Source organism: Salvelinus alpinus, chromosome 1 (genome assembly GCF_045679555.1).
Source record: "Salvelinus alpinus chromosome 1, SLU_Salpinus.1, whole genome shotgun sequence".
In the NCBI taxonomy this organism is placed as follows: Eukaryota; Metazoa; Chordata; class Actinopteri; order Salmoniformes; family Salmonidae; genus Salvelinus; species Salvelinus alpinus.
The window spans coordinates 15,278,714-15,291,765 of NC_092086.1; the positions used below are offsets into that span (position 1 = coordinate 15,278,714).

The following is a 13,052-nucleotide window of genomic DNA, read 5'->3' on the forward strand; positions in this document are numbered from 1 at the left end:
CTTTCTCGAAACGAATGACACAAACAACTGGATTCGTTATCCCTTTCATGCCCTGCCTCCAGTCCACTTACAAATATTTGAACAAGAGAGCCTCATCAAAAATGTTCCTCGTAGTACTGCAGTGTCACCTATGCTGTCTCTCTCCATAGCAACACACAGACACACTCATTTAATTTAAATTTAACCAGGTAGGCAGTCTTTTCATTCAGACCTCTCCATCTCCATCTCTGTCTCAGCTGCTGACCGTCCACGGTCGGACCAAGGACCAGAAAGGACCCGCGACAGGCATCGCTAGCTGGGAACACATCAAGGCTGTACGGTAAACACTGCAGTTCCCTCACAGTTAAATAAAGACTACAGAGAATAACCAATATTATGTTTGTCAGGTGGAAACAGTTTGTGTAGTCTAGTAGGTCTCTGCTGTGTAGTTGGAGGTAGTTTGTGTAGTCTAGTAGGTCTCTGCAGTGTAGTTGCAGACAGTTTGTGTAGTCTAGTATGTCTCTGCTGTGTAGTTGGAGACAGTTTGTGTAGTCTAGTAGGTCTCTGCTGTGTAGTTGCAGACAGTTTGTGTAGTCTAGTAGGTCTCTGCTGTGTAGTTGGAGACAGTTTGTGTAGTCTAGTAGGTCTCTGCTGTGTAGTTGGAGGTAGTTTGTGTAGTCTAGTAGGTCTCTGCTGTGTAGTTGCAGACAGTTTGTGTAGTCTAGTAGGTCTCTGCTGTGTAGTTGGAGACAGTTTGTGTAATCTAGTAGGTCTCTGCTGTGTAGTTGCAGACAGTTTGTGTAGTCTAGTAGGTCTCTGCTGTGTAGTTGCAGACAGTTTGTGTAGTCTAGTAGGTCTCTGCTGTGTAGTTGCAGACAGTTTGTGTAGTCTAGTAGGTCTCTGCCGTGTAGTTGCAGACAGTTTGTGTAGTCTAGTAGGTCTCTGCTGTGTAGTTGGAGACAGTTTGTGTAGTCTGTCTCTGCCGTGTAGTTGCAGACAGTTTGTGTAGTCTGTCTCTGCCGTGTAGTTGCAGACAGTTTGTGTAGTCTAGTAGGTCTCTGCTGTGTAGTTGGAGACAGTTTGTGTAGTCTCGTACGTCTCCAAGAAGTTTCTTCACAGGAAAACATTCTATTATATTCTACTGTACTCTAGTACTCTATTCTATTGTGACATAGCTGATCATGTGATTGTACTGGGTTTATTAAACAGTCACTCTCTATCTCTCTGTACGTGTTGTTGCTATAGGAACGCTGTTAACATCCCTGTGTTTGCTAACGGTAACATCCAACACCTGAGTGATGTGGAGCAGTGTATGGAGGAGACTGGAGTACAGGGGGTGATGAGTGCAGGTACACACACACACACCTCCGCCTCACCTTGAGTAATTAGTCTCCCAAGAGTCATAACACCTACTAATTTGTGTTTATCACTTTCTCTCTCATGTGTCTGTGTGTGTATGGTTCTCTCTCTCTCTGTGTGTGTTTCTCTCTCTCTCTCTCTCTGTGTGTTTCTCTCTCTCTCTCATGTGTCTGTGTGTGTATGGTTCTCTCTCTGTGTGTGTTTCTCTCTTTCTCTGTGTGTGTTTCTCTCTCTCTCTGTGTGTGTTTCTCTCTCTCTGTGTGTGTTTCTCTCTCTTTGTGTGTGTTTCTCTCTTTCTCTGTGTGTGTTTCTCTCTCTCTCTGTGTGTGTTTCTCTCTCTCTGTGTGTGTTTCTCTCTCTCTGTGTGTGTTTCTCTCTCTCTGTGTGTGTTTCTCTCTCTCTGTGTGTGTTTCTCTCTCTCTGTGTGTGTTTCTCTCTCTCTGTGTGTGTTTCTCTCTCTCTCTGTGTGTGTTTCTCTCTCTCTGTGTGTTTCTCTCTCTCTGTGTGTGTTTCTCTCTTTCTCTGTGTGTTTCTCTCTCTCTCTGTGTGTGTTTCTCTCTCTCTCTGTGTGTGTTTCTCTCTCTCTCTGTGTGTGTTTCTCTCTCTCTCTGTGTGTGTTTCTCTCTCTCTCTCTCTGTGTGTTTCTCTCTCTCTCTGTGTGTGTTTCTCTCTCTCTCTGTGTGTGTTTCTCTCTTTCTCTGTGTGTTTCTCTCTCTCTCTGTGTGTGTTTCTCTCTCTCTCTGTGTGTGTTTCTCTCTCTCTCTCTGTGTGTTTCTCTCTCTCTCTCTGTGTGTTTCTCTCTCTCTCTGTGTGTTTCTCTCTCTCTCTCTCTGTGTGTTTCTCTCTCTCTGTGTGTGTTTCTCTCTCTCTCTGTGTGTGTTTCCAGAGGGGAACCTCCATAACCCAGCTCTGTTTGAGGGTCTCAGCCCTCCTGTATGGGAGATGGCTGAGGAGTATCTGGAGGTGGTCAGTCAGTACCCTCCCTGTACCCTGTCCTATGTCAGAGCACACCTCTTCAAGCTCTGGCACCACACGTATGTAACACACACACACACGGAGGGACACACACACACGGACACACACACTCCCGGAGGGACACACACACCCGGAGGGACACACACACACACTCAGTACTTCACTCTCGCCACAATCTGTGTGTTTATTTGTTAGTGTTTCTCCAGGCTGCAGATCCACAAGGACCTGAGAGAGGAGCTGGCCAAGGTGAAGAACCTGCAGGGGCTGACAGAGGTCAGCAGACAACTCCGACTACGCTGCCAGGTACCTAGGGTTAACTACGCTGCCAGGTACCAAGCATTATGGTTAGCTACACTGCCAGGTACCTAGGGTTAGCTACACTGCCAGGTACCTAGGGTTAGGGTTGACTACACTGCCAAGTACCTAGGGTTGGGGTTAACTACACTGCCAGGTACCTAGGGTTAGGGTTAACTACACTGCCAAGTACCTAGGGTTAGGGTTAACTACACTGCCAAGTACCTAGGGTTAGGGTTAACTACACTGCCAGGTACCTAGGGTTAACTACACTGCCAGGTACCAAGGGTTAGGGTTAACTACACTGCCAGGTACCTAGGGTTAGGGTTTAGCTACACTGCCAGGTACCTAGGGTTAGCTAAACTGCCAGGTACCTAGGGTTAGCTACACTGCCAGGTACCTAGGGTTAGCTACACTGCCAGGTACCTAGGGTTAGGGTTAGCTACACTGCCAGGTACCTAGGGTTAGGGTTAGCTACACTGCCAGGTACCTAGGGTTAGCTACACTGCCAGGTACCAAGGGTTAGGGTTAACTACACTGCCAGGTACTGAGGGTTAGGGTTAACTACACTGCCAGGTACTGAGGGTTAGGGTTAACTACACTGCCAGGTACTGAGGGTTAGCTACACTGCCAGGTACTGAGGGTTAACTACACTGCCAGGTACTGAGGGTTAGGGTTAACTACACTGCCAGGTACCAAGGGTTAGGGTTAACTACACTGCCAGGTACTGAGGGTTAGGGTTAACTACACTGCCAGGTACCAAGGGTTAGGGTTAACTACACTGCCAGGTACCTAGGGTTAGGGTTAACTACACTGCCAGGTACTGAGGGTTAGGGTTAACTACACTGCCAGGTACCAAGGGTTAACTACACTGCCAGGTACCAAGGGTTAGGGTTAACTACACTGCCAGGTACCAAGGGTTAGGGTTAGCTACACTGCCATGTACCAAGGGTTAGGGTTAGCTACACTGCCAGGTACCAAGGGTTAGGGTTAGCTACACTGCCAGGTACCTAGGGTTAGGGTTAGCTACACTGCCAGGTACCTAGGGTTAGGGTTAGCTACACTGCCAGGTACCTAGGGTTAGCTACACTGCCAGGTACCTAGGGTTAGCTACACTGCCAGGTACCAAGGGTTAGGGTTAACTACACTGCCAGGTACTGAGGGTTAGGGTTAACTACACTGCCAGGTACTGAGGGTTAGGGTTAACTACACTGCCAGGTACTGAGGGTTAGCTACACTGCCAGGTACTGAGGGTTAACTACACTGCCAGGTACTGAGGGTTAGGGTTAACTACACTGCCAGGTACCAAGGGTTAGGGTTAACTACACTGCCAGGTACCAAGGGTTAGGGTTAGCTACACTGCCAGGTACCAAGGGTTAGGGTTAGCTACACTGCCAGGTACCAAGGGTTAGGGTTAGCTACACTGCCAGGTACCTAGGGTTAGGGTTAGCTACACTGCCAGGTACCTAGGGTTAGGGTTAGCTACACTGCCAGGTACCTAGGGTTAGCTACACTGCCAGGTACCTAGGGTTAGCTACACTGCCAGGTACCAAGGGTTAGGGTTAACTACACTGCCAGGTACTGAGGGTTAGGGTTAACTACACTGCCAGGTACTGAGGGTTAGGGTTAACTACACTGCCAGGTACTGAGGGTTAGCTACACTGCCAGGTACTGAGGGTTAACTACACTGCCAGGTACTGAGGGTTAGGGTTAACTACACTGCCAGGTACCAAGGGTTAGGGTTAACTACACTGCCAGGTACTGAGGGTTAGGGTTAACTACACTGCCAGGTACCAAGGGTTAGGGTTAACTACACTGCCAGGTACCTAGGGTTAGGGTTAACTACACTGCCAGGTACTGAGGGTTAGGGTTAACTACACTGCCAGGTACCAAGGGTTAACTACACTGCCAGGTACCAAGGGTTAGGGTTAACTACACTGCCAGGTACCAAGGGTTAGGGTTAGCTACACTGCCAAGTACCAAGGGTTAGGGTTAGCTACACTGCCAGGTACCAAGGGTTAGGGTTAGCTACACTGCCAGGTACCAAGGGTTAGGGTTAGCTACACTGCCAGGTACCAAGGGTTAGGGTTAGCTACACTGCCAGGTACCAAGGGTTAGGGTTAGCTACACTGCCAGGTACTGAGGGTTAGCTACACTGCCAGGTACCAAGGGTTAGGGTTAGCTACACTGCCAGGTACTGAGGGTTAGCTACACTGCCAGGTACTGAGGGTTAGCTACACTGCCAGGTACTGAGGGTTAGCTACACTGCCAGGTACCAAGGGTTAGGGTTAGCTACGCTGCCAGGTACTGAGGGTTAGGGTTAGCTACGCTGCCAGGTACCAAGGGTTAGGGTCAACTACACTGCCAGGTACCAAGGGTTAGGGTTAGCTACACTGCCAGGTACCGAGGGTTAGGGTTAACTACACTGCCAGGTACCTAGGGTTAACTACACTGCCAGGTACCTAGGGTTAACTACACTGCCAGGTACCTAGGGTTAACTACACTGCCAGGTACCTAGGGTTAGCTACGCTGCCAGGTACCAAGGGTTAGGGTTAACTACACTGCCAGGTACTGAAGGCTAGGGTTAGCTACGCTGCCAGGTACCAAGGGTTAGGGTTAACTACACTGCCAGGTACCAAGGGTTAGGGTTAGCTACACTGCCAAGTACCAAGGGTTAGGGTTAGCTACACTGCCAGGTACCAAGGGTTAGGGTTAGCTACACTGCCAGGTACCAAGGGTTAGGGTTAGCTACACTGCCAGGTACCAAGGGTTAGGGTTAGCTACACTGCCAGGTACCGAGGGTTAGGGTTAGCTACACTGCCAGGTACTGAGGGTTAGCTACACTGCCAGGTACCAAGGGTTAGGGTTAGCTACACTGCCAGGTACTGAGGGTTAGCTACACTGCCAGGTACTGAGGGTTAGCTACACTGCCAGGTACTGAGGGTTAGCTACACTGCCAGGTACCAAGGGTTAGGGTTAGCTACGCTGCCAGGTACTGAGGGTTAGGGTTAGCTACGCTGCCAGGTACCAAGGGTTAGGGTCAACTACACTGCCAGGTACCAAGGGTTAGGGTTAGCTACACTGCCAGGTACCGAGGGTTAGGGTTAACTACACTGCCAGGTACCTAGGGTTAACTACACTGCCAGGTACCTAGGGTTAACTACACTGCCAGGTACCTAGGGTTAACTACACTGCCAGGTACCTAGGGTTAGCTACGCTGCCAGGTACCAAGGGTTAGGGTTAACTACACTGCCAGGTACTGAAGGCTAGGGTTAGCTACGCTGCCAGGTACTGAGGGTTAGGGTTAACTACACTGCCAGGTACTGAGGGTTAGGGTTAACTACGCTGCCAGGTACTGTGGGTTAGGGTTACCTACACTGCCAGGTACTGAGGGTTAGGGTTACCTACACTGCCAGGTACTGAGGGTTAGGGTTACCTACACTGCCAGGTACTGAGGGTTAGGGTTACCTACACTGCCAGGTACTGAGGGTTAGGGTTAACTACACTGCCAGGTACTGAGGGTTAGGGTTAACTACACTGCCAGGTACTGAGGGTTAGGGTTAACTACACTGCCGGGTACTGAGGGTTAGGGTTAGCTACACTGCCGGGTACTGAGGGTTAGGGTTAGCTACACTACCGGGTACTGAGGGTTAGGGTTAACTACACTGCGAGGTACTGAGGGTTAGGGTTAGCTACACTGCCAGGTACTGAGGGTTAGGGTTAGCTACACTACCAGGTACTGAGGGTTAGGGTTAGCTACACTGCCAGGTACTGAGGGTTAGGGTTAACTACACTGCCAGGTACTGAGGGTTAGGGTTAGCTACACTACCAGGTACTGAGGGTTAGGGTTAACTACACTGCCAGGTACTGAGGGTTAGGGTTAACTACACTGCTAGGTACTGAGGGTTAGGGTTAACTACACTGCCAGGTACTGAGGGTTAGGGTTAACTACACTGCTAGGTACTGAGGGTTAGGGTTAGCTACACCGCCAGGTACTGAGGGTTAGGGTTAACTACACCGCTAGGTACTGAGGGTTAGGGTTAACTACACTGCCAGGTACTGAGGGTTAGGGTTAACTACACTACCAGGTACTGAGGGTTAGGGTTAACTACACTGCCAGGTACTGAGGGTTAGGGTTAACTACACTACCAGGTACTGAGGGTTAGGGTTAACTACACTGCCAGGTACTGAGGGTTAGGGTTAACTACACTGCCAGGTACCTAAGGTTAGGGTTAGCTACACTGCCAGGTACTGAGGGTTAGGGTTAGCTACACTGCTAGGTACTGAGGGTTAGGGTTAGCTACACTGCCAGGTATTGAGGGTTAGGGTTAACTACACTGCCAGGTACCTAGGGTTAGGGTTAACTACACTGCCAGGTACCTAGGGTTAGGGTTAACTACACTGCCAGGTACTGAGGGTTAGGGTTAACTACACTGCCAGGTACTGAGGGTTAGGGTTAACTACACTGCCAGGTACCTAAGGTTAGGGTTAACTACACTGCCAGGTACCTAAGGTTAGGGTTAACTACACTGCCAGGTACCTAAGGTTAGGGTTAACTACACTGCCAGGTACTGAGGGATCATTCTGTTTTTCACCTTTCCTTCCCTCCTCCCCAAAATGTTTTACTCCTTTTTAGTTTGTCTTCCTCACCAATTCCTCTTCTCCCTCTTCTCCTCCTCTTCTCCCTCTTCTCCCCCTCCCCCTCATCCCCCTCTTCTTCCCCCTCATCCCCCTCTTCTTCCCCCTTATCCCCCTCTTCTTCCCCCTCATCCCTCTCTCCTCCCCCCTCATCCCTCTCTCCTCCCCCTCATCCCTCTCTCTTCCCCCTCTCTCTCCTCCCAATCTCTCTCCTCCCCATCTCTCTCCTCCCCCTCTCCCCCCTCTCCCCCCTCTCCCCCCCTCTTCCCCCTCCCCCCCTCTTCCCCCTCTTCCCCCTCCTCCCCCTCTTCTCCCCCCTCCCCCTCACCCCCCTCTTCTCCCTCCTCCCTCTCTTCTCCCCCCTCCTAACACAGCTAGATGATGACACTGGTTCCATTCTCATTTGTTTAACCTCTGCAGGAGGAGATAACCAATGGAGGAGAGGAGGCGGGGCAGGTGGTTGGGCTGCCATTCCCTCATTGGATCTGCCAGCCGTACGTCAGACCAGTGTGAGTGACAATTTCCTGTTGAGATCTGTGTACATTCCTTTACTTAGATTTGTGTTTATTAGGTAGTTGTTGTGGAATTGTTAGATTACTTGTTAGATATTACTGTACGGTCAGAACTAGAAGCACAAGCATTTTACTACACTCGCATTAACATCTGTGACCAATAAAATGTTATTTGATTAGAAGATCAAAGTCATCAGTCCACACACATAGAAACCGTAACATGTCGACGTGACAATGAACATTGTTCCTGCCAGGCCGAAGGATCCGGTTGCTAACGGTAACGGTACGGAGGTGAAGGCAGTGTGTCACAAGAGGGCGTTGTCACAAGAGGACTCGGACGGGGCGAGCGATGCCCTCTCCAAAAACAAACAGAAGAAGAAAGCCAGAAACCCCTACAAGAACTTCTGTCCCGAGCAGAAACGTGAGTTATTTCTCCTCGTAGTACTGCAGTCACCTGTCCTCTCTGTCTCCCGTCTAATTAAGCAATAAGGCCCTTAGCCGTGGGATATTGGCCATATACCACACACCCCCAAGGTGCCTTATTGCTGTTATAAACTGGTTACCAACGTAATTAGGGCAGTGAAACTACATGTTTTGTCATACCCGTGGTGTACCTACCGTCTGATATACCACAGCTGTCAGCCAATCAGCATTCAGGGCTCGAACCACCCAGTGTATGTCAAAACATGTATTTTTACTGCTCTAATTACGTTGGTAACCAGTTTATAACAGCAATAAGGCACCTCGGGGGTGTGTGGTATATGGCCAATATCCCACGGCTAAGGTCTGTGTCCAGGCACTCCGCGTTGCGTCTGCGTAAGAACAGCCCTTAGCCGTGGTATATTGGTATATGTTTTGTCATACCCGTGGTATGCGGTCTGATATACCACGGCTGTCAGCCAATCAGCATTCAGGGCTGTAACCACCCAGTTTATAATGCTACAGAGCCTCAGCCTACAGTACAGTAGATAACCTCTGTGTTGCCCCTGTTTTCTCTGCAGCAAAGTACATCAAGTGTGAGCAGTGTGGAAATCCAAAGGTGAGTGGACCTCTTCACCCTGTTCCTCATTACCATGTGTAAACACCTCTTCACCCTGTTCCTCATTACCATGTGTAAACACCTCTTCACCCTGTTCCTCATTACCGTGTGTAAACACCTCTTCACCCTGTTCCTCATTACCGTGTGTAAACACCTCTTCACCCTGTTCCTCATTACCATGTGTAAACACCTCTTCACCCTGTTCCTCATTACAGTGTGTAAACACCTCTTCACCCTGTTCCTCATTACAGTGTGTAAACACCTCTTCACCCTGTACCTCATTACCATGTGTAAACACCTCTTCACCCTGTATCTCATTATCATGTGTAGTAACCTCTTCACCCTGTTCCTCATTACCATGTGTAAACACCTCTTCACCATGTTCCTCATTACCATGTGTAAACACATGATCACCCTGTTTCCTCATTACCATGTGTAAACACATTTTCACCCTGTTCCTCATTACCATGTGTAAACACCTCTTCACCCTGTTCCTTATTACCATGTGTAAACACCTCTTCACCCTGTTCCTCGTTACCATGTGTAAACACCTCTTCACCCTGTTCCTCATTACCGTGTGTAAACACCTCTTCACCCTGTTCCTCATTACCATGTGTAAACACCTCTTCACCCTGTTCCTCATTACCATGTGTAAACACCTCTTCACCCTGTTCCTCATTACCATGTGTAGCAACCTCTTCACCCTGTTCTTCATTACCATGTGTAAACACCTCTTCACCCTGTTCCTCATTACCATGTGTAAACACCTCTTCACCCTGTTCCTCATTATCATGTGTAAACACCTCTTCACCCTGTTCCTCATTACCATGTGTAGCAACCTCTTCACCCTGTTCTTCATTACCATGTGTAAACACCTCTTCACCCTGTTCCTCATTACCATGTGTAAACACCTCTTCACCCTGTTCCTCATTACCATGTGTAAACACCTCTTCACCCTGTTCCTCGTTACCATGTGTAGTAACCTCTTCACTCTGTTCCTCATTACCATGTGTAGGATGAGAGGGCGTCACTCACCAGATTCCTCAATACAGATGAAGTTTAGCCCTGGACTAGGTTCAATGGAGAACGTGTCCTGACTGACTGTGTATAATAGTGTTACGTATGCAGGTCAGATTCCTAGGAGCTAGAAGCAGAGCTGCCATGTCTGTTGGCGCAATTTTGTACCTCCCGGGCCCTAACCCTCTCTCTCTCTAGGGCCCTAACCCTCTCTCTCTCCCGGGCCCTAACCCTCTCTCTCTCTCCCGGGCCCTAACCCTCTCTCTCTTTCCCTAACCCTCTCTCTCTCCCGGGCCCTAACCCTCTCTCTCTCCCGGGCCCTAACCCTCTCACTCTCTCCCTAACCCTCTCTCTCTCTCCCGGGCCCTAACCCTCTCTTTCTCTCCCGTGCCCTAACCCTCTCTCTCTCTCCCGGGCCCTAACCCTCTCTCTCTCTCCCGGGCCCTAACCCTCTCTCTCTCTCCCGGGGCCTAACCCTCTCTCTCTCTCCCGGGCCCTAACCCTCTCTCTCTCCCGGGGCCTAACCCTCTCTCTCTCTCCCGGGGCCTAACCCCCTCTCTCTCTCTCTCCCTAACCCCTCTCTCCCGGGCCCCAACCCTCTCCCTCTCTCCCGGGCCCTAACCCTCTCTCTCTCTCCCTAACCCCCTCACTCTCTCCAGGTCCCTAACACCCCCCCCCCCCCCTCTCCAAGTCCCTAACCCCCCCCCCCCCTCTCTCTCTCCAGGTCCCTAACCCTCTCTCTCTCTCTGTAGGGTAATCAGTGTGTATTCAACCTGTGTCGAGGCTGCTGTAAAAAGAAGGCCTACAAGGAGGTGGCAGACTGCCCAAGTGAGTCCACACACACACACACACACACACACACACAAACACACACACACACAGCTGTCTTTCTCTGATATATCATTTATTTCCTCTCGTCTGGTTTACAGGTCACGGGCTGAGGTTCAAGACCAAGGCAGAGAAACAGAAGTCAGAGCGGGAAGAGGAGGAGGGAAAGAGCAGAGGATTACAGGAGGAAGAGGATGGAGGATTGTTGAACGGGACCCTCAGCACCCCAACAGACCCCCACAGAGGACAGACTGTGTCCTGAGACATGGACTAACAGGGACATAGACATCCATTCAGACGTAGAGCAGTACACACACACACACACACACACACACACACACACACACACACACACACACAGCAGGATGTGAGAAACTTTATCCATCAACAGTATACAGAGACACAAGAACGTATTGTAAGGAACACACGTGTGCATCCATCCTGTCTCATACAAACTCACCACTGTCCTCCGTTGCTGCTGTGCTGAACTGGCTTAGATGGGGTTTCACCACTACGCCCTCCTCCTGACTGACTGACTGGGGGAGTCTTCCTGGACTAGCTCCACTGGGACTGATGTAATGGATAGACTCCTCCTACCTGACTGACTGGGGGAGTCTTCCTGGACTAGCTCCACTGGGACTGATGTAATGGATGGACTAATTTCTCTCTTGGACTTTAGCATAACAAGTAGCTTTGAAGTCAGAGATTCACCCCAAAAAGTGCAGTTCCATCTGGGTCTTTCTAGTTGGTCTACAGCCGTGTCTGGAAGGAGGAAAAGCTCAGTCGTAACAGTACTATCCCAGTACTGCTCAATCTCTACATTTATTTGTCTTTTGGTTGTGGTAAATAATGGGACTATTTCCTGTTGATCTTTGTCATGTTTTCCCCCTGAACTAGAATGATATTTTATCACCTGACTGTTAGAATGGTGACTCTCTGTCCAACAGAAGTCAGTCCGTTTAAAAAAAATATATATATCATTTTTCATCAAGCGCCTAGTCTTAATGTGTACCTGTGTGATGTGTAGGGCTTGGAGTTTGTTTTCTAGGCCTGTCTCCAGAAAGTATTTTAGGGTAGGGATGCTGATCTGAGAGCTGTTCAACATATTCATTATTCATCATTGTTGGGGCGGCAGGTAGTCTAGTGGTTAGAGCTTTGGGCCAGTAACCGAAAGGTTGCTAGATTGAATCCCCGAGCTGACAAGGTAAAAATCTGTCGTTCTGCTCCTGAACAAGGAAGTTAACCCACTGTTCCCCGGTAGGCCGTCATTGTAAATAAGAATTTGTTCTTAACTGACATGCCTAGTTAATTTTTTTTTTAAATGATCTGAGATCTGTCCATATAGGTCTTATTCATTATGATCTAAACTGATCCTAGATCAGCACTCCTACTCTGAGATGCTTGGTGGATACGGGCCCTGGTCTGGCCATGTGGTAAAACTCCTGCTCATTCTGATGTGTAACAGCCTGGGATGTGTTTATGGTGCATTCATGACAAGTCGGAAACTTCAAACTTCGAGTTAAAATGAACGTAAGTTATTTGCATAGAGCTATCTATTTGTTGATTCTGATACTTTCCAAGTGGGAAACCTGGGGCCTCATCTTCAAGTTTCCAAGTCGTCTTGAACACACCATTACTAGGAACCAAACGGAACAAAACAGGGGGGGGGGGGGCTACCTGAATTTGTCCAATAGAAACTCTTGTTTTTGTTGGAAAACGTTTTTCATTGTGAAATTGTTTTGCTACGGTTTGCACAAATGAATACACCCCAGGTGAGAACTCAATGCCAAATCACACTGGAAACTATTTTCATCACTTCAAAGAATATATAAATGATTTACAGAGTTATATTTGGTTTTAATTTCTCTTTGTGGTGGTTTTATTTATTTGATGGTGGTTGGGGGTTACTTGCATTGAGTTCAGTGCCTTCTGGCAGACATAACACTTGGCCTATCCAGTCATATATGAACTTGAGGTTAAATAAATGGATGTGACAAGTGAGAAATGGTGCATTTGATGTTTCTCCGTTCATACATTCTGGGCCAAAATGAGCCCTTTTGACAATACTAACAACTTTTGGATTTTCTGTTGAATATCAAACTGACACGTCATCTTGTCTTTTTACTGTTTGGGGATTTATTTTGAAATTAAATAAATCTATGGAAAAAAGAATCCCCATCTGTATCGCAAGTAATAGTAGATTCAATTACCATCTTGCATGCTTTCATATAAGTCTATGCTAGGTAAAGCCCCGCCTTATCTCAGCTCACTGGTCACCATAGCAGCACCCACCCGTAGCACGTGTTCCAGCAGGTATATTTCACTGGTCATCCCCAAAGCCAACACTTCCTTTGGCCGCCTTTCCTTCCAGTTCTCTGCTGCCAATGACTGGAACGAATTGCAAAAAATCT

At 48.7% G+C, this 13,052-nt stretch overlaps 1 protein-coding gene across 3 annotated transcripts in view; it reads left to right on the forward strand.

The window, feature by feature from the left end:
• Nucleotides 1–11,954, forward strand: part of dus1l (dihydrouridine synthase 1-like (S. cerevisiae)) — a 17,701-nt gene extending 5,747 nt beyond the window's left edge. The window contains exons 6-14 of one of the 3 annotated variants that reach the window (XM_071392260.1): nucleotides 237–319; nucleotides 1,225–1,328; nucleotides 2,225–2,372; nucleotides 2,520–2,616; nucleotides 7,666–7,754; nucleotides 8,012–8,178; nucleotides 8,759–8,796; nucleotides 10,566–10,641; nucleotides 10,743–11,954. In XM_071392260.1, the coding sequence (XP_071248361.1) occupies nucleotides 237–319; nucleotides 1,225–1,328; nucleotides 2,225–2,372; nucleotides 2,520–2,616; nucleotides 7,666–7,754; nucleotides 8,012–8,178; nucleotides 8,759–8,796; nucleotides 10,566–10,641; nucleotides 10,743–10,903 (963 nt within the window). In that variant the 3' untranslated portion in view covers nucleotides 10,904–11,954. Of the gene's footprint in view, nucleotides 1–236; nucleotides 320–1,224; nucleotides 1,329–2,224; nucleotides 2,373–2,519; nucleotides 2,617–7,665; nucleotides 7,755–8,011; nucleotides 8,179–8,758; nucleotides 8,797–9,811; nucleotides 9,998–10,565; nucleotides 10,642–10,742 lie in introns of those variants that run through there. The other 2 variants (XM_071392277.1, XM_071392268.1) reach the window with 2 other exon arrangements.
• The last annotated feature ends 1,098 nt before the right edge of the window (nucleotides 11,955–13,052 follow it).